General features: G+C 41.0%; 2 protein-coding genes and 1 pseudogene across 3 annotated transcripts; 1 reads left to right on the top strand and 2 right to left on the bottom strand.

Annotated features, from left to right (window-relative positions):
* Nucleotides 1-9,962: 9,962 nt before the first annotated feature.
* On the bottom strand, nucleotides 9,963-19,883 carry LOC121982003 (metal transporter Nramp5-like). Of its 2 annotated transcripts, none has more exons than XM_042534842.1 (13): nucleotides 19,252-19,883; nucleotides 13,125-19,152; nucleotides 12,952-13,030; nucleotides 12,753-12,872; nucleotides 12,577-12,681; nucleotides 12,393-12,502; nucleotides 11,414-11,595; nucleotides 11,272-11,341; nucleotides 11,031-11,204; nucleotides 10,852-10,956; nucleotides 10,656-10,787; nucleotides 10,493-10,588; nucleotides 9,963-10,406 (listed from the first exon to the last, which is right to left on the bottom strand). In XM_042534842.1, exons 2-13 carry the CDS (start codon nucleotides 13,206-13,208, stop codon nucleotides 10,095-10,097), a joined length of 1,569 nt encoding a protein of 522 aa, XP_042390776.1. In that variant the 5' UTR covers nucleotides 13,209-19,152; nucleotides 19,252-19,883; the 3' UTR covers nucleotides 9,963-10,094. The 2 variants fall into 2 exon arrangements, with proteins under 2 accessions (XP_042390776.1, XP_042390777.1); XM_042534843.1 differs by having other exon boundaries at nucleotides 12,577-12,651.
* LOC121980072 (GATA transcription factor 3-like) lies at nucleotides 13,688-14,203 on the bottom strand. The gene has a single exon (XM_042532039.1). The coding sequence runs from the start codon at nucleotides 14,201-14,203 to the stop codon at nucleotides 13,688-13,690; it is 516 nt and encodes a 171-aa protein (XP_042387973.1).
* On the top strand, nucleotides 17,808-19,887 carry LOC121980070 (annotated as a pseudogene).
* The last annotated feature ends 1,757 nt before the right edge of the window (nucleotides 19,888-21,644 follow it).

The following is a 21,644-nucleotide window of genomic DNA, read 5'->3' as shown; positions in this document are numbered from 1 at the left end:
TGCCTAGCTTCACTCACTAGGTCTTTCACCTGGCTTCACTCACCAGGATTTCTCAATTGCCTGGCTTCACTCACTAAGTCTTTCACCTAGTTTCACTCACCAAGACTTCCACTTGCCTAACCTCCAGTTAGGACTTTCCCAGTCAAGTATCCGGTCAACTTTGACTTACTTGACTCTTCTTCACATCAAACTGGTCATCTCTGGATCAAAGGGGAATTGCATCAACAATATCCCCAATTGGACGATTGCACCTGCAATCTCCATATTATCAAACATCAAAACTCACACATTAAGATTCAAGCTTGAGCCAACTCAAGTTTAGTCAACTTGGTCAATCTTGACCCAGGGATATTGCACCAACATTGGATACATACCCAGAATGTCTACATCAATGGACTTAAAATTGGGAACCACTAATGTACCTTGTTTTATCTATGGTTACTACCCTTCTATCAACAAAAGAGGAAGGTATACCTTGTGCAAACAACAATGTTGTACACTTTGCCTAGAACAAAATTTAGGTCTTTCCATACCAATGCCTATAACTTCAGGACCCCCAAGAAACCTACTTCTTGAAATAAGAATTGCAATTTTAGAAACTAGACTTAACAACCTAGAAGATGAAATCAAACTACTCAGACCAATGGCCCAGTCACATAAGCCTCACCAAGTTGACAAAACTAAAGAAATAGTTGTCATTGAACCTCAACAAAACTTAGACATGATTTTTATTAAAACACCTAGTGTTTGTAATACTGGGCGCACCATGGACATTCGTGTCTACTGTTTGGCCAATGTCCATGGTCATGAATTTACCCTTCATGCCTTTTTGGATAGTGGAGCTACTAACTCCACAATGGACGAAAAAACCCTTCTAGCAATTCTACCTCCTATATTCATCAAAACTGCTACTCATCTAATGTTGAGTACTCAGTTTGATGGTCAAACCCTAACAAGTACAAAGTTTGTTACAAACATATACCTTCGCTTTTATAATAACTGTGACACTTTCAGTCCACCCCTATCAGTATCCAAACTCTGGATAAAACCTTTACTACACCCAGATATCCACTTAATACTCAGACTTAATTTTCTTGTCCAACCGAACCATGCCCTTCTGCTAACTAAGGATTATGTTTTTTTCTCTCTACTCCTATTGTATCTCCTATTGTCTCCGATTGTTCAGCGTCAGTACAAAAACATGACGTTGCCCTTCAAAATATTCCTGCCCCATCAGCATTACCTCCACCTAAAGTCGTACCGCCCAAGATACATAGTCCTTCTCCAACGCAGGAAACAAATTGTCATTGCAAAGACCAAACTACTTGTAAAGGCTCTTGCCTAATATACCGACATCCCATTTTCAATAACTTAGCTTTTCAAGAATTTCAAGAAAATTGCCTTTTTGAAATTTATTGGACGAAGATCTCTTTAGTTCTTTAGAAATACCAAAAGACTTTTTAGCACCAACAACATTACTCCAGTTTATCTCAAGGTAAGAAAATCTAGATAATTTAATTTCTATGTCTGAAAAGCTAGAAATTATAGGAGACCTTCGTACCAAATATCTAGACCTGCCATTCAGACCAGTGCATTTCAAATTTTTTATTTTTTAAAATTGTTTTAAACTCCCAGTTATACCAATAAAATTTTACCTTTAGGATTTAGATATAGTATTAAGCACAAACAAATTTTCAAATCAAATTTTTTTGAGATTTGTACGAGGTATTCGACATAAGGTTCTTAGGATATATATATATATATGATATGTTGCGTGCCGCACAGTACGCGACTGATGCGCGCAGCATATCAGAATTTTTTTTAATTATTTTTTTTCGATTTTGAATTAAAAAAATTTAATATTTCCTTAGATAAATCTTAATATATAAATATATCCCCTAAACATACTACAATATTCCATAAATACTTAAATTTTTTTTATTTTTAAATTTTTTTTATTAAATACTATAATTCAATTGGGAAGCCTGAACCCTAAAGATAAAATCTTAAAAACAAAAATAGCTTACAAATTATAACCCGATTAAGAAGTATCAATCCTAAAATGAAATCTTACAGCAATATTTTAATTATTTTTTAATTCAAAATTTAAAAAAAAATTAAAAGAAAAAAATAAGCTGATATCCTGCGCGACGCGCACAATCGCGTACTATGCGCGTCCACAGGATATCAATATATACCTTGCATTCCCACCCGTGCGACACTGTGTGCGACCTGACTCTACCAGCGCACCTTGTGTCCACGGGGCTTGTCGTGCTCGCCGCTCACCCTCCAGTCCGTTGTCGGCCTCCGGCCACCTGTACCGATCCAAAATATAATGTAAGCTAAACCCAGAAGGATTCGACCGCAATTTGGCGCGATAGCAGCCAGAATCCGGCTGTTGCCAGATCACGGCCGGATTGCACCAGAATCAAGCCGCAATTTGCTACCATCCAGTCGCGACGCTAGCGGCTGCAATATGGAAAGGTGAATCCGGGAGATCGCGGATGGAATCCGATCATGATCCGGTGCAATCACTGTATGAATCCATCCGGTCATGATCCGACGTGATCAAGGCCGGAATCCGGACATTGCCGAATCGAGGCCAGATTTCAATTAGATTGTGATCAGAATCTGGCCTCAAGTGGCTGTGATCAGGCCGTGACGCTAGCAGCTACGATTGAGGCCTAATTTCGACAGAATTCTGGCCACAATTTGGCCAGGGTTAGACTAGGGTATGGTAGGGGTGATCTGCTGGCGTCTAGTGATGACCGGCGATAAGCGGACAATAGTAGTGACAGTCCATGTTGGAGTCGCAAATGAAATGTCCGATTGAGTGTGCAGGGTATCCAAAAATTATCTAAGCACCAAGATATAAGTGAAAGCCGCAGATGAAAGTGTTGATTAAGTGTGAATAGAGAAGAGGTGGAAGAGAAGAAACTCCATTATGAATGGGACTTTAGTCCCACAATGGGAGTTTCAAGGCACTTTTGTTGGTTTATATTGATTCACATACATTGAGGATGTGAGCAAATGCATGGGGAGAGACTCTCTCTCATGCGTGGGTGCGCAGGGGGTTGCAAATCTAGGGCCCGGATTGCACTGAACCAAGTTGACTCGGGTGCGAACGCGACCTGCGCACACGAATGTCGGACCGGTCGGGGCAAAAATTTGCCCAAGCAAACCTGTCGCCTGCTGACAGTATGAGATTATCCGCTCAGGTCATTTCGACTGTAAGTTGAATTTAAATTTCGTGTAAATTTTAAATTTAACTAAGTTCCTTAAAATTTCCGACAACAGATTGATTTCTAACAGAAGGTTGGGACTTCATCCGTGCCTTGATTATTTTTTTTGGAAGTATTTATTTTTTTTAACATACGGGTATACCAGTTGGGAGTAAACCCGTTACAATCTGTGTGATTATCTCAGAAGCTCTTTTCCACGGTTCTGAGTGTGTACCAGAGTCACAAGAACTTACAATCAAGTAGGTTTGAGCAGATAATCTCAAACTGTCGACTCTAGCGAGTCGAGCCACACGCCGAGTAGGTGAGTCGAGGACACCGTGAGTTGTCGAGCGGCGCCACGTTGCTGCTGAGAATTGCTGACAGTATGTCGAGAGCTGCAATATGAACTCAGAGTGGATGCCGAGTCCAGCAGAGCGCTGTCTCCTTAAAATAGATTCGGCCCCTCCGCGGTGCTCAGAGGATCAGGTGGACGTCTGTTTCCCAGAATAAAACGGCAGGATCACGAACACAACTGAGCACTGGTTGTCGTGACGATCTGAACTAGATCCGAAAACTATCACTATTTCTATTGAGCAAAAGAAGTGCACAACAGAAGAGAAGGAAACATGGGGATTCAAAGAGGAATTGCAGCATGCTCTTCTCACACAAAGCTCACTTGAGCTTTTCCTCTCACAAAGCACAAAGCTCACTGGTGTTTGTTTTCAAAGCTCACTGAAGCTTTTCCCTTGTCTGCTTCATTCCTCTCCACTCCAAGGTCTTATATAGACCTTGTTGTGCTTGTCTTGCAAGCACAGCAAGCCACGTTGTGGCTTGCATGCTTGCCAGCAAGCCACGTGTGGCTTGCAAGCTTGCTTGCCATGTGGCCTTGCGTGCCATGTGGCACAAGCAAGCGTGCCACGTGGCGTGTAAGTAAGCTGGCGACCTTCCTTATCTTGTATGCTGGCCAACAAGTTGTCTGACTGATGTAACAAATAATGGGGTTCACAAAAATACCCCTCGGGTTGATGTCATCCGGGCCCTAGATTTCCAACCCCCTTTGTTCCAAATCAGTTGGAAAGCCTTGCTTTCAATCGTTGTGGGACTACAACCCACATGCCGCGTTTTCATTCAATTTTTTTTCAACAATCCCCCACATGAATGAAAACAAGGATTTGTGATAGTTTTTGACAGTTGAGTCGAGTATAGGATAGGTAGGTGTTATCCTTTGAACCTTCCCTTGTAAACTCTATTTGCTCACTGGTTGATTAGTAGACGTGATGTCTTTGAACTGTTTGGTCGTTGATGTAAGTAGGACAGATCTTACCCAAGACTCTCTCTGATATAGCTCAGGTCTTATGAGTGTGTTCGTTCTTGGCCATGAACACGCCTGGTTCTGTGAGAAGCTCTCAGAATTGCGCCTCCAATTCTCTTCGAAGCGGCCCCACTTCTTTCTCACATAGGTGATCTCTCAAGAGTTACCATCTACTCTTGTTTTGATCATTAAAATCCCATCGGCTTATCCTGGTCTAGTCACTGTTTCATGGGACTTCCCCTACAGTGTGTCTAGTCAGTGCAGATTAGTTGTTCCTTTGAACCTAGTTCTTGGGATCTCCAGTCAGCATAGGTTGGGTGTCCTCTGCACTGATCGCTGACAACGACATCAAGCCCATTCCTTGTGATGAGCTTGCAACTAACTCTCGATTTAGCCCCTTGGTTAGCGGATCCGCTAGGTTATCTTTTGACTTCACATAGTCAACAGTGATAACTCCAGTTGAGAGTAGTTGTCTAATGGTATTATGTCTACGACGTATATGTCTAGACTTACCATTATACAGATGACTCTGTGCCCGACCAATTGTTGATTGACTATCGCAATGTATGCAAATCGCCGGCACAGGTTTTAGCCAACGTGGAATATCTTCCGAGAATTGTCGTAGCCATTCAACCTCTTCATCACATTTGTCAAGAGCTACAAACTCAGATTCCATCGTGGATCTGGTTATTACGGTTTGCTTAGAAGATTTCCAGGAAATGGCTGCACCAGCTAGAGTGAAGACATATCCACTCGTAGACTTAGAGTCTTGTATATCAGATATCCAACTTGCATCGCTGTATCCTTCGATCACAGCAGGATATCTTGTATAGTGCAGTCCATATTCACGAGTCTACCTTAAGTACCTCAGTACTCTTGTTATCCCTTTCCAGTGCTCAATACTGGGATTACTCGTGTATCTGCTCAGTCTGCTTACTATGTAGGCTAAGTCTGGTCGTGTACAACTCATCAAGTACATCAGACTTCCAATCACTTGAGAGTACTCTATCTGCGAGATACTTTCACCTCGATTTTTCGATAGATGTTGACTCATGTCTATTGGCATTCGTGCCAACGCAATATCACCCTTGGTGAAGTTCTCAAGAATCTTGTCCACGTAATGGGCCTGACTAAGAACAAGTCATTCTGTCGTTCTAAGAATTTTGATTCCTAGAATCACATCAACTAGGCCCATGTCTTTCATGTCAAATCTTGAGTTTAACATAGCTTTTGTGGATGTGATTATCTTATCATTACTCCCAATGATAAGTATGTCATCTACATATAGGCACAACATGACGTAACTATTTTATGTGACTTTCATGTAGACACATTTATCACATTCATTAATCTTGAAGCCACATTCCTTCATGGCATTATCAAATTTCTTATGCCACTGCTTTGGTGCTTGTTTCAAGCCATATAATGACTTCACTAATCTACAGACCTTGTTTTTCTGTCCTGGTACAGAAAATCCTTCAGGTTGGTCCATATAGATTTCCTATTCTAAATCCCCGTTTAGAAAGGCTGTCTTTACATCCATTTGATGTATTTCGAGATTCCATAGAGCGGCGATAGCTAACAATACTCTAATAGAAGTTATTCTCGATACCGGAGAATATGTATCGAAGTAATCAAGTCATTCTCGTTGTCGATATCCTTTGATTACCAATCTGGCCTTGTATTTATCGATTGTGTCATCTGATTTCATTTTCTTCTTGAAGATCCACTTGCAACCTAATGGTTTACTTCCCGGAGGAAGATCCACGAGTTCCCAAGTGTGATTTTGCAAGATAGAGTCTATCTCAGATGTAATTGCCTCTCTCCAGTGAGGTCTATCAGACGAGCTTACTGCTTCTGAGTAACTCCGGGGCTCACTTTCCAGCATGAAAGTGATAAAATCCGATCCATAGGATTTTTCTACTCGAGCTCGTTTACTCCGTCTAAGCTCAACCTCCACTGGTTCAGCATTTTTTTCTTTGTCTTGTGTTTCATATGCCCGTTTTGAGGAGCTAGCATCCTCTCGGGTCTTAAAAGGAAATACATGCTCAAAGAATGAGGCATTTCTCGATTCGATTATCGAGTTCTTGTGTATCTCCGGTATGTGTGACTCAACCACACAAAATCTATACGCAGCGCTGTTTTGTGCATATCCAATAAATATGCAATCAACAGTCTTTGGTCCTATCTTAATCCGTTTCGGATCAGGTATCAACACTTTGGCAAGACACCCCCACATTCGTAAATATTTGTAGGACGGTTGTCTTCCATTCCACAACTCATAAGGGCTCTTATCTATTTTCTTCCGGGGCACCTTATTTAAAAGGTAATTAGCTGTTAACACAGCTTCCCTCCACATGGACTCTGGCAATCCAGAGCTTAATAGAAGAGCATTCATCATCTCCTTAAGCGTTCGATTCTTTCGCTCAGCAACTCCGTTTTGCTGAGGAGTATATAGAGCTGTTGTTTCGTGTCTGATCCTATGTTCAGCACACAACTCAGCGAATGGCGATACATATTCACCGCCTCGGTCACTTCGGACCACCTTAATCTTTCTATTACGCTGGTTTTCAACCTCATTTTTATATAGAGCGAATTTCTCTATAGCTTCATCCTTACTTTTGAGAAGATACACATAATAGTATTTTGTGTTATCATCTACAAAAGTGATGAAATATTTATTACCACCACGTGTTGGCGTACCTTTTAGGTCGCACACATCAGTGTGGATTAGGTCAAGTGGTTCATTACTTCTTTCAATATGTTGAAAGGATGACCTTGTCATTTTCGCTTCAACACAAATCTCACACTTGTGTTTTGGGTCAAGGTGGAATGTAGGTATGCTTTGCATGTTTATTAATCTACGCAATATATCGTAGTTAACATGTCTTAGTCTACCATGCCACAAACACGAAGACTCAAGCATATAAGTGGAAGAGCTTTCATTTTTATTTATCTTGGGCCTAATGGCCATTACATTGAGCTTAAACAGCCCATCAGATACATAACCTCTTCCTATAAACACTCCATTTTTGGACAATACAACTCTGTCCGACTCAAAAACAATGCGAAAGTCATGCTTGCTCAACAGTGAGCCGGATACTAGATTCTTTCGAATCTCCATAACATAGAGCACATTGTTTAGAGTGAGATCCTTGTCCGAGGTCATTTTCAGCACCACTTTTCCTTGGCCTATGACGTCCGAGGTTGCTAAGTTCCCCATGAACAGTTTATCTCCAGTGACTTCTTCGAAGTTGTGGAGCAGCTCTTTGTTGCAGCACACATGTCTGGTGGCTCCATTATCAATCCACCATTGTCGAGGATTGGAACCTATTAGGTTCACTTCAGAGATCACGGCGCAGAGATCCATATTCTGTTCTCCTGCCAGGTTGGCCTCAGGCTTTTTCTTCTTTGGCCTTTTACAGTCTGAAGCTTTGTGACTCATACGATCATAATTGTAGCATTTCCCTAAGAACTTCTTTTTCATGTTTTGTCCTTTGGGTTGCGTCGTGGAAGATTTTGGATGCTTCCGTTTTGAGTTTTGTCCGTGCTCAACAACATTGGCTTTTACAATAGCCTGAGAGAACAATTTTCTCTCCGAATTCTTGTTGTCTTCTTCTATACGAAGGCGAACAACAAGTTCCTCCAGGTTCATTTCCTTCCGCTTGTGCTTCAAATAATTCTTAAAGTCCTTCCAGCCAGTTGGTAGCTTTTCGATGATAGCTACCACTTGGAAGGTTTCGCTCAGAGTCATACCTTCTGAGTGAATTTCTTATAAGAGTACTTGAAGCTCCTGGACTTGACTGATTACAGACTTCGAGTCACTCATCTTATAGTCCAGGAAACGACCAACAATAAACTTTTTGGCCCCAGCATCCTCCGATTTATATTTCTTGTCCAGAGATTCCCGCAGTTCCTTTGCCGTTTTTGTCTCACAATACACAAGATAGAGTGAGTCGGCAAGATTGTTAAGGATGTAGTTTCGACAGAGGAACTCAGACTCGTTCCATTTGTCGAGCAGAAGGAGGGTGTTCACCTCATCTACACCCTTAACAACCTTGGGAATTTTCTCGGTCAAGATACGTGCCAGACTTAGCGTGGTTAAGTAGAAGAACATCTTCTGCTGCCACCGCTTGAAATTCACTCCTGTGAATTTTTCTGGCTTTTCCCCGTGATTGATTGGCACATTCCCAATCGGGGCGGAGGAGGTCGGCACATGTTGAGCCTGTTGCATCTCAACATTGTCTGTCGCCATGGTAACAGAAGGAATCTGTTTTAAGATTTGTTGGGAGTAAACCTGTTACAATCTGTGTGATTATCTCAGAAGCTCTTTTCCACGCTTCTGAGTGCGTACCAGAGTCACAAGAACTTGCAATAAAATAATCTCAAACTGTCGACTCTAGCGAGCCGAGCCACGCGCTGAGTAGGTGAGTCGAGGACACCGTGAGTTGTCGAGCGGCGCCACGTTGCTGCTGAGAATTGCTGACAGGATGTCGAGAGCTGCAATATGAACTCAGAGTGGATGCCGAGTCCAGCAGAGCGCTGTCTCCTTAAAATAGATTCGGCCCCTCCGCGGTGCTCAGAGGATCATGTGGACGTCTGTTTCCCAGGATAAAATGACAGGATCACGAACACAACCGAGCACTGGTTGTCGTGACGATCTGAACTAGATCCGAAAACTATCACTATTTCTGTTGAGCAAAAGAAGTGCACAACAGAAGAGAAGGAAACATGGGGATTCAAAGAAGAATTGCAGCATGCTCTTCTCACACAAAGCTCACTTGAGCTTTTCCTCTCATAAAGCACAAAGCTCACTGGTGTTTGGTTTCAAAGCTCACTGAAACTTTTCCCTCGTCTGCTTCATTCCTCTCCACTCCAAGGTCTTATATAGACCTTGTTGTGCTTGTCTTGCAAGCAAGCCACAACGTGGCTTGCTGTTGGCTGCAATTTGCCAGCAAGCCACGTGTGGCTTGCAAGCTTGCTTGCCATGTGGCCTTGCATGCCATGTGGCACAAGCAAGCGTGCCACGTGGCGTGTAAGTAAGCTGGCGTCCTTCCTTATCTTGTATGTTGGTCAACAAATTGTCTGACTGATGTAACAAATAACGAGGTTCACAAAAATATCCCTCGAGTTGATGTCATCCAGGCCCTAGATTTCCAACCCCCTTTATTCCAAATCAATCAGAAAACCTTGCTTTCAATCGTTGTGGGACTACAACCCACATGCAACATTTTCATTCAATTTTTTTTCAACAATACCATTATTTAAAATTTTACTTTTACGATTTAGGAACGGGATCATAGCATTAATTTAAAAAAATAACTGAAAATTGCTTTTTTAGATGTGCATGGGTAAATCCTTAGGATAACATTCCTCGTGAAGGCGTTGCATGGGGGCGTGGAGGTTGCACATTTCTCACTATTGGAATAGGATACGTGAATCTCAACTTTATTTCAAAGTAACAATTGATACGAAGATAAATAATCCAAAAGACACACGTAAATTGCTTAATTACATCAAGGTAGGCCCTTCAGTTTTTACAAACAAACCCTGGATTTTCACTACTGCAGACGGACACGAGCGAGGTCCTCTCTGCAGGGCACCACCTCAGCGCCGCCGCTCACTCCATGCATTCCCTGCTCCATCGAAGCCTCCAACTTCTCGTCGAAGGTCACCACCGTGTCCTTCCTGAACATCAAGTAGATCAAAGACATCACGTAAAACACCATTGCAGGGAAGACCACGACCCCAATTAAGACCGTCACAGGCTTCGGGAGGCTGCTGTGGATAATCCAAGTCACGAATCTCGTGCTCAAGTAGTAGATGTTGATCCCAATCACGCCCAAGCCGAGGACCCATGAGATCACAATTATCTAACATTAACTGAGCAGTTAGCAATTAACGGAAACATGGTGGGCTTAATTGCGAGAAAGAAAAAAAAACAATGGTGTGAGCTCACGTAGATGGAGTTCTTATGAGGCCCCATCTTGGTGCTGCTGCTGCTGAACTTGAGGAGAGGGACGAGGGCGAAGGGCAGCTCGAAGGAGAGGATCATCTACCAAGGTAGAGGAGCAAATATTAATATCTTCTAATTTCTAAGGATAAGATGTAATATTCTGTACCGATGCTATGATTATGAGCCTCCCTGATCCCGTTGTTCCTCCAATAATGGCTACAATAAGGCTGGGACAGATCGCGATGCATCGAGTCACAAGGTTTCGCAACCATATTCTCATTTTGATGTCTAGAAAACCCTAAGCAAGTAGTAGATATAATAAATTTAAGAACAAAATGACTATAGTAATATGTTGTTGTTACCTGCATAATATATTGGCCAGCATACGTGCCTGTGATCGCAGAGCTTTGGCCGGAGGCCAATAAAGAGATTCCATAGATGATGGAACTTGATTTGCCCAGCACATTCTGTGAAAATGCATGACAAGCAACGTTTAGGATTAAAATCCACTGCAGTATTTATGCAGAGCTTAGTCACAGACCTTGAGCAAGAAAGACGCAGAGTTTAAGGTCAAATCACTACATCTATCAGAGTCTTCAGCAGAGAGATCAGTAGTAGCGCACACGGCTCCGGAGACTGAGACCACTGCGATGTTGATGAGCAACGCCACGAACAATGCAAAACCACTCTCTAGCAAGAAATATCTACAGGCATCCTGAAATAAGAAAGAAAAAATAAATGAGAGAGAGAAATGTGTTGCTTGATCAAACAGATCTGATTACGTTGATTCCTTTGGTGGAAGATGGCGTCTTCCTTGACAGCACCAGTGCTGAATGCAAAAACAAGTTGTGACTGCAAAGGTCAGCATAGCATGAGGATTATAAACTGTGAGGTGCAAGTGTTTGGTTGAGTCTGTTTGCTTACGGCATTACAAGCGCACCCAAGAGAGAAATGGCATCTCCGGTGGCGCTATCGCCTTGCAGTCTTGGGACAAACAAGCCCTTCATCACCTCTGCTGCAGGTGGCTTCACGTAGCTCACCTCCGCGAAGTAACATGCGGCCATCAAAAACACTAGAACTGATATCAACAACTCAAGCTTTCTGATCTACAGGAAATTATAATTATAGTAATCAGTAATGAGGTAAAGTCAAATTAAATTGCTGTTAAATTTTTTATCAAGATAAATTCAAATCTTTAATTTAAATCAGCCTACATCACTAAAATTAGTCAAGATTAATATAATATAATAAAAGTCAACTAAGGATAAAAATGAAACAAATGATGATAATGTTAAGAGTGACTAAGATTTTAAATTGCCTTGCATCATTAGAAGTGAGCATGCTTTTTGTTTTTTCTGCCCGGTGCAGTGGATCCGATTATCAAAAAATACCTATTCACTAACTGTTGACCAAAGAGGGACATTTACTGAATATTTAAAGATCGAGAGGTACAACTATAATATAAAAGTATATATATATTAAAAATTAGTCAACTAGATGAGCAAAATGAAAATCTCTCTACTATCTTCTTTAAATTACTCACGCTCATACATGTCCTTATAAAGAGTACAAGAGGAGAGGAAATACAGTACAGTACTGCCATCATAATTTCTATGTGGCTAAACTTAGATTTAATCTCGTTTAAATATATATATATATATATATATATATATATATATATATATATATATATATATATATTAAAAATTAGTCAACTAGATGAGCAAAATGAAAATCTCTCTGCTATTTTCTTTAAATTACTCACGCTCATACATGTCCTTATAAAGAGTACAAGAGGAGAGGAAATACAGTACAGTACTGCCATCATAATTTCTCTGTGGCTAAACTTAGATTTAATCTCATATTTAAACATTAAAGTATCAGGATAATGATTCAAGCTTACCCCATATCGCTGTAATCCAAGCAATATCAAGGTGCTCAGCCCTGTCAAAAGCACTCCTGCCCAAACTGGAACATAGAATAAGATGTTGAGAGCAAAGGCTGTTCCTATCACTGCACATCAAAACAATACATAAGTAAATAAATTTAGAATAAATGCACATAATCTTGAGATCCCAACACAACACCTTCAGGTATATCAGCAGCAATCACAGCCAGCTCTGCCACTAGCCAAAGGCAATACTTCACAAATATAGGATACTCTGTTTTGCATAGTTCAGCCAGGTGTTTCCCTTCGTTTATTGATCATATTAATCCATAGATTTTGTGAAAAAAAAAGGAAGGTTATAAGTGCTAAGTATACCTGTAGTCACCCCCAGATTTGCTGACAATGATTGGATAATGAGTGCAAAGATCAAACCAATTAGTATCACCCACAAGAGCTCGTATCTATGATTTGCTCCAGCTTGCAAGTCAGTTTCCACTGTCTCAAAACAAAGCAAATCAGTTTACACATTTCAAAGACAAATACAACAAAGTTTAAAGAATGAGAAAGATATTACAGTTTCCAGGATCAAGGTAGGCCAAAGAGACAAGGAAACCAGGGCCAATATGAGCAAAGAATCTTTTCCACCCTGGTGTCTACCATTTTTCACAATCTTCTCTCAGTCAAGTAACTAAACAGAAGAAGAAAAAGAAGAAGAAGAAGAAAAAGAAGAAGCAAATAGTGAGGAACCTGGTGCTGGGGTTCTTGGCTCACTGGGCTCTCCATTCCTTTCCTTGCTTTCTTGGTGATTGCAGTGTCCCTAGAGCTCTTCATGGCCTGCTTTTATAATCCTCGGTGGCTTAAAATAGTATAATCTCAGTTTCTTGGTGGATTAAAGTAAATATAATCTCAGTTTCCATTGTACTCCAGACTAAAATAATGATAGATATGTATCACTGACAGTGGTTGGAAAATCTATGCAGGGGGAGATTTAAAACTTCAATCTAGCGTACCATGAAAGGTAGTTGGTGTGGATTGACCTGCCAATATCCAACAAGATTAATATGCAAACAAGTGCACCAACTGGCCTAAGATTTTACTGCAAAGAAGGGGAAACTCATGCATCGTTCTTGATTGACTAAAAAAACAAAAACAAACAAACAAGTTTTGGTGTTACAAATTTTGATCAATGTATTGTCATTAACACCTTGATTTAACTCCTTTGGAAGTTTCATAAGCTAAGACACTGAATCAATAAGCCAACTACTATTATTCCACACAGACTTAGTTTAAGTAGACTTTGAACTCCATGATCAGTTCTCATTTTGGTTCCCTCTTATTTTCATCACCATCTTGTGTCTGTTGGAGCAATCTGTGTTGTAGTTTGGGCTCGCCAAGGGACGGTACTCAGGCAAGAGGCGACCGGACTTGAAGCGGATTCCACAGGCGTTGCAAAGAGTTTGCACTCCTTCAGGTCCTCTTCTCCATTGCGGGGTGTCATTGGTCCCACAGTGAGAGCATATCTTGTTATCCTTTGCAGTTGCTATTGCAATAGGATGCCATAGTGTTGGAGGTCGCAAAGACCATGTCCGCCTTCCAAACCTCTTGGTCCTCGGCTTCTTGGGCAACTTCCTCCCTTGAAACATAATCTCTGAATTAGATTCAGAACCACAAGTAGTATCATCTTCGGGTATTCTCTCCCACAACCATGAATCATCAAAGATGTTGTAAGGAAGCATCAAGACGGGATCATTGGGAATTGCCTCTTCGACGGAAAGACCAGGGATGTCATCGAGCTCAGAGAAAAGATTTTCAGCAAACGGTTGCATTGGCAAAGAGGTTGAGGGCTTAATTTGGTGTTGCAGATGTGTGTGTCTATATATTTTTACCATGCTTGAGATATGGCCATACCAGTCCTTGCAAATATGGCAGTTAACTAATATAAAAATACATGAAAACAGAAGCAAATAAATGAAAGCATGATGACAGCCGTGTTTCTGAAAGGTTACTGAGAAATAACTTTAAACCTTATCTTCTACTTGCTAATTACTCCATTATGCCCTTCTCGATAATATTCTCACCGTGGAACAAAGGATATCATCTCTTAAAAGAGAAGACAGTCGTGCACTAACGTTTTCGAAATCGAATCGGATAGACCAATTAAGCTAGAGCCGGAAGGCGACAATCTCTGATACGATTGCCGCTGCAATGATTCAGTTTGTGGTGGTTATTTACTAGCTACAAAAGCTTCATGTTGTTTCATCCTTTGAGGAGTTGAAGTCTCTTCATGGCAGTTTTAAGTCGCATGCTTAAGGAAGGAATTTAGTGCAGGCATACACAAATAAGGCAGGAGAAAGGAAGTAGGAAAGGCATAAGGTAGGAAAATTATAGAAGACAGTAAATTTCCTTCCATGTTTCACCTAACTTACAATTGCAGGGGAAATTTACAGAAATTAAATAGTTTAAATTATGTAGAGTTAACATTGAATGCATTTGAAAGGCCGGTTTCAATAAGATGACAGAATAGTTAAGTTGACTGAACATGAATTTTCACGTGTAAGAGTCTTAATTAGTTTCCTAAGTCTGTCAATACAATATCAATAATGATTAATATGATACAAAATTGTGATGGGATAGAGGAAGAGGTACCTTTGTTGAGGATGACAAACTTAGCCTTTCATTTTTATTTGTGCTTAACACGAGAGACAATCAGTGTTGTAAATGACGGTAGGTGGTACGTGGTGGCTAGGCGGTATGCGGTGGCGAGGCCGTTAGTACTGCCTACCGTCTCAATTGCCTAGGTGGTTGATTTTTTTTATACTATTTTTTATACATAATATTATAAATAGTCATCATTCTTTATGTAATATATGTAATGAAATGATGTTTATTCATAAATAAGCTTCATACAATACAATACAATTTATATAAAATACAAATAAATATATAAATGCAACTAACAACATAATTAATAAAGATTTATCACCATATTAATACTAAAAAAAAGTAATATCATTACTTTTACCAAAAGCCTAAGTTTAAAATTCAAAGTTTCAATCCAACATGTGCGGATGTCCACTTATCAATAGGCCCGAGGTGCTTCGACTTCTTTTTAGAAGAATCTCCCTCCACTTGACAATTATAATCCTCTACATCAACACCTATATTTACTTCCGTCATCTCCTCTTTTAGTTCTTCCACCCTTTATCGTTTTTTATTCTTGCTATTTTCAAGATAAGCTCTTACTCTTTTTTTTTTTTGTCTTCGTCGGATGCTTTAAGACATGTTTCAACTTGTCCTACAATACCCACAATATGATATTTCATCCGATAAACTCCTCCCTTAATAAGCCTCTTACACAATTTGCATATGATCCAATCTATTTTTTCATTGCAATACAACACCCCATAATCCAAAACAATATCACTAGACTTTCACTTCAATTCCACGTTCGGTTGTTTCTCATTTTCCGTTATTAATCTTCAATAATTAAATAAAAGATCAAAAACTAGAACAAAAACTTACTAGAAATATATAAAAGCTAACCTAGTATGTTGGTGGCTGAGGCAGGCAGTGGTTGCGCCGGCAACGGCTGTGGCAGGGGTGGGGGTGGTTCCAAGTAGAAGGAGGTGGCTCAGGTGGGTTGTGGGTGACTTGGTTGGTTGGCGAAGTTATTTATGTTTGGAAGGGAGCAAAAGTGTATTAATATATCTAGGGTTTTTTAAATTTTTTTGACTTTGATCAACTCACCTACTTCCTTGACCGCCTCACCCGCCACCTCGCCTCATCTTTGACCGCCTACAGTACCGTCTATGGCAAAGGCGGTGCGGTTGATGTCCACCTTCTGCCTAGGCGATCACCATTTAAAATACTGGAGACAATTAGTTCTTAATTGTAGAAGGATGAGTTTAAGTACACTCGCCATTTTTTTCCCTCCTTCCATTTTAAATTCACTTTTCTTTTCATTGTCTCCTCTCATACTTTGCAATATTTCTCCTCAAAAAAAGAAATTACGATTTCAATCAATTCACCTTCTACTCTACTTCATGGAAGTGAATTTCCACATCATTAGTCAGCCTTCTACATCTTTGCTAAAGTTAATATAGAGACATTTCTTCTATTCCTTGGCAAAGTAAAGATGTGTGTGGCTTCATCTTAGTGACACGAGATAGATGTTAACCTTAAAGAAAGACTCCATCTTCTCTTGAAATTAAAATATGATTAATCACACTTGTTTTATACATAGTGATATAAAATTATCATATATAGGAGAATGATTAAACACATCTAAATCAGAATTCCAGCCTATAAATGATGCAATGACAGTTGCATCACAGAGGCCAAGTCATAGATAGGATCCATCATGTCACCTTCTTTAATCATCTCATCTTTAATGAGGAAACAATGTCATAATCATATTTTTTACATAATGCAAGCAATCATAGTAACTAGTCAATCCTGTCTCAGAAACAAAAATCTAGATACAACCAACTCGATCGAACTCTTCAAACCCGGCGCAAAACAAATGTGTTGACTTCATGTCATTCTTCATTGTTCCAATATTTTCATGTAGGTCAATAGAATCATTAGAACTTTTGACCAAACGAACCCAAGTCGATGCATCTTCAATGATCCATCCCGAGTCTAAAACATTAGTTATTGGGTGAAAAATGATCTAGATCATGATTAGTTTGGCAAGTTTCTAATAAGAAATCTTGCAATAGCAATCAACCATTGGATAGTGGAGAAAAAGGCATTCAAAGATTCCCATCTGAAAGGCATTTTCTAAGGTTCTCTCATGCAGAATCTTTAAGAAGGTACACTATACAACCACTCATATATAGGTAATCAGCAGATGCTCTGAGCCTCTGATCTTGTAGTTCTTACTTTTTTTAAGTACCATTGATCAACCATTCTTTTTCTGGAGTAAAAGAATATTTTAATAAATCCAGTAAAAGTAATCAAACATGAACAAAGGAGTCTAAAATCTTTTATCTTTTTTTTTTAGTGCCAAATTAACCATAGTGATATTTCAGTTAGACATACTAATCTGAATATAAAAATCCTGCAATTCTAAACAACGAGACTAGAAATTTCACAATAATTTTTTGATTCACCGAGTCATATATAACAAGCACCATCTCCTCAATCACATAAAGTGGGAATAAGGGCATGCCTCAAGCAGCAACCAATAAAATTCTTCCATTACAATAAACATGTATTAATTCAGTATGGAGGAACCTACTTATATATTATCCTATTATTCCTCATCAAAAGGACAGTTAGAATCGCATACACGAAGGAAGAAGATGCGCACCTCCAATGAGTGAAGCCCACACTGCCTGTGCCCTATAAAACCCAACTCTGAAGCCCCTCAATAATCATCACCACCTGATATCTTCCAGGATTAGTAGAAGCTGAGTCATAATCTCAATGCAGAAGGTGAGTTTTAATGTTCCACTTATAGAATTTGTACTTGCTGCTTGTTGAGCAATTCATACTGGAATAAGGTTTAATCAATCAGCAAAAAACCTTCTGCACATGAACTAACATTTGTTCAGAGCAAAAACTGAAGAATTCTTGTAGAATGAGTTGTTTCACTGAATTGAATTCTTGTTTTGGATGAAGATGGCCAATAATGGCATCGCCACAAGTTACTATCACCAAGCTGCATTAGAACTAGGCCTACCTCAGGAACCTACCAAATGCTTTGATGACGACGGCCGGCTCAAGAGAACTGGTAGTTTAGAGGTTCTTCTAAACATCACTTTTCTCAAATTGTAGCTAAGTTTGAGTCTTCACAGGGACTGTTTGGACTGCAAGTGCACACATCATAACAGCGGTGATTGGCTCTGGCGTGCTCTCTTTGGCCTGGGAAATGGTCAGCTTGGATGGGTTGCCGGTCCTGCCGTCATGTTACTCTTCTCATTTGTTACCTACTACACTTCTTCTCTCCTGGCTGACTGCTACCGCTCTGGCGATCCCATCTCTGGCAAACGTAACTACACTTACATGGATGCTGCACGAGCTAATCTCAGTAAGTCCAACACTGAATTCAGTCACAAAAAATGAACATTTTGCATCCAAAACTCACTTGCAAGATATCTTTGTTCTGCTCTGCGTTTAAACAAATAGATGGTTTCAAAGCCAAGATCTGTGGCTACCTCCAGTATCTCAACATAGTTGGGGTCACGATCGGATACACCATTGCTGCTTCCATTAGCATGGTGTAAGTAGAACAAATGTACATGCACTTCATCTGATAATCCATTGTCAAAATTGGATTTTTATGTCGGTTTTGATTATGGAACAGGGCAATCAAAAGATCAAACTGTTTCCACAAAAATAGGGATGACAGCCCATGCCAAGTAGACAGCAATCCTTACATAATCTTCTTTGCCATCATCGAGATTCTCTTCTCTCAGATTCCAGATTTCGACCAGATTTGGTGGCTCTCCATCGTCGCTGCTGCCATGTCCTTCACCTACTCTTCCATCGGCCTCAGTCTCGGCATCGTCCAAGTTATCAGTAAACACTTCATCGAACCATCAACTAGTTGAATTCAATACCTCAACTCAAGTTCCAGGACTAAAATTTGCTCTCTGGAATTGTCTTTCTGTCATCAGAAAATGGAGGCATCAGAGGTAGTCTCACTGGGATCAGCATCGGCAGGCACAATGAGCGAGATGGAAAAGGTATGTCGCACCCTTCAAGCCTTCGGGGACATCGCATTCGCCTACTCCTACTCCATTCTCCTCATTGAAATCCAGGTATTTCTCTAGACAAATCAAAGAACACAGTCTAGTTAATTTCAGTGTATAAACTCACTTCGGAATATCCCACAAACACATTTAGGACACAATTAAAGCCCCGCCACCTTCGGAGGCGAAAGTGATGAAGAAAGCGACCCTCATCAGCGTGCTCACCACCACGCTCTTCTACATGCTCTGCGGATGCATGGGCTACGCCTCCTTCGGCGACACGGCGCCGGGGAACCTGCTCACCTGCTTTGGCTTCTACAACCCCTACTGGCTCCTGGACATCGCCAACGCCGCCATCGTCGTCCACCTCGTCGGCGCTTACCAGGTCTACTGCTAGCCGCTCTTCGCCTTCGTCGAGAAATGGGCCCGCTCGATCGTGGCCTAAGTCCCGGTTCATCACCGCCGAGATCGAGATCCCGATGCCGGGGGACCGATCGCCGTACAAGTTCAATATTTTTAGGACGACATGGCGTTCGGCGTTCGTGGTGGCTACGACGGTGGTTTCAATGCTTCTGCCCTTCTTCAACGATGTGGTGGGCCTACTCGGCGCCGTCGGGTTCTGGCCGCTGACGGTGTACTTCCCTGTGGAGATGTACATCGTGCAGAAGAAAGTGGAGAGGTGGAACACGAGGTGGGTGTGCCTCCAGATGCTGAGCCTCGCATGCCTCGCCATCACCGTTGCCTCGGCCGCCGGCTCCATCGCCGGAGTGGTGACCGACCTCAAGGTGCACCGGCCTTTTAAGCCTAGTTAATGGTCCGGGCCGTTTAAATGGGTTGGCCTATTTGTTGCTATTGTGTCACTAACCAAAATGTGTTTAAGTAAAATTCAAAGTAATAGCATTACTAATAATTCAGCTACAGTCCTAATGTCGGTCTCACGGATATAGAGAAAAATATATAAAATATACATGATCAGTTGGATCCAAAAGTTTTTGCTAGTCATTCGAATAAATCGGACAATTCAAATGGATCTAGATAGATGATTCAATATCACAAGTTTTTTAAATTTGTTAATATAATGTATTCCTGATTTAAATTTTCACTTGGTTGCTGATAGTCCGTCCCATCTCCGATAAATAGAGAGTTTTTACTTTAAAAAAATAGTTTTAATGGTGTTATTTTATTATATATTTTTATATAAAATAAAATTTAATTTGAAAAATTGAACGATCAATCGTAACAAAATCAAATTGAAAGGAGTGATAAAAGGAAAGACAAATGCAAACATCCACAATTTAATCCCAACAATAATATTTTTCCCCTGTAAATAAAATTTAGGACGATAACTTACTCTATGGTAAAGTTTTAATCGGATCGGATTTATCTCCAAGATAATTTTAAGCGCTAAGAAGTCCAGTATCGAAAAAAAATTCTACAAATACATCATAACTTACAAATACATCATAACTAAAGTTTGAATCATGAGTACCTAGGTGACAATCTAAATGTTCTACCACGATACCATAGGCCCGATGATGTATCCAATTGCACTCAAGTGCCCATGTTAAGTGCCCATGTTAAGTGCTCATGGGGATATCCAGCATAACACCCTCCATATACAATGACTTTGGTTATGTTGAACATCTAGTATAGACGTCTGAGTGCATGTGAGACGTCAGAAAGTGATCTAGACGTGGGACGTTCAATTCCACTCATACACCAGGCATAACACCCCCATATATAATGGCTTTGGTTACGTTGGGCACCCATTGTGCGCATCGAGCATGGGCGCATGAGTACACGTGGAATGCCTAAAAGTGATTCAAGCACCCAACTACACTTAGGCGTCCATGTTGGGTGAGTCTTATACCGCACACCTCGTGAACAACTAAAAAATGTTTGTTTTGAATTTTTTTTTAATATTTAATGTTATAGCACAATTCTTAAATCCAAAAAGTAAAACCATAAATGACTAAGTCCCAAGTAATATATATATATATATATAGAGAGAGAGAGTTGTTATGCTACGGACCCTATTTTATGGATTGTTGCGGACTAAAATCTACGTAATTTTTATTTTATTTTTTTAATACCGCTTCTTATTTTTCATTCGCCACAGTATGCGTTCTCGTGTTCTCGCCGCAATGCTCACCGCACGCCGGCCACCCGCCCGACCGCCGACCACCTGCCTGCCGCCGGCAGCCTCCGGCCGCCTGGACCCACCCACACTATAGGCCATGGGGTGAACCCGTCGGGGATCGCGGCATGGATTCCTGCTGCCGCCGCCTGCCCACCGTCGGTCGCACCAGATTCCGGCGATATCGCGGCCGGATTCCGGCTCCATCGCGGCCGGAATCCGGTCGCTACTAGACCCCAGCCGGTTCGCGGCCGGATTTCAACCGGAATCAGGCCGAAATCAGGCCGCGATCTGGCCACCATTCTAGCGGCCGCAATCGCGGCCAGATTTCGGCTGGGATTCTGGCTGCCGGCGGGTGGTGGCGGGTGGCCAGCAGGTGGGCGGTCGGAGGTGATCGAGGAGGCGGGGCGACTGGTTGGTGTCGGCCGGAGC

The sequence above is a fragment of the Zingiber officinale genome, chromosome 5A, assembly GCF_018446385.1.
Source record: "Zingiber officinale cultivar Zhangliang chromosome 5A, Zo_v1.1, whole genome shotgun sequence".
NCBI classification, from domain to species: domain Eukaryota; kingdom Viridiplantae; phylum Streptophyta; class Magnoliopsida; order Zingiberales; family Zingiberaceae; genus Zingiber; species Zingiber officinale.
Note: the sequence above shows the minus strand (reverse complement) of the source record. Positions and strands in the feature narration are given on the sequence as shown.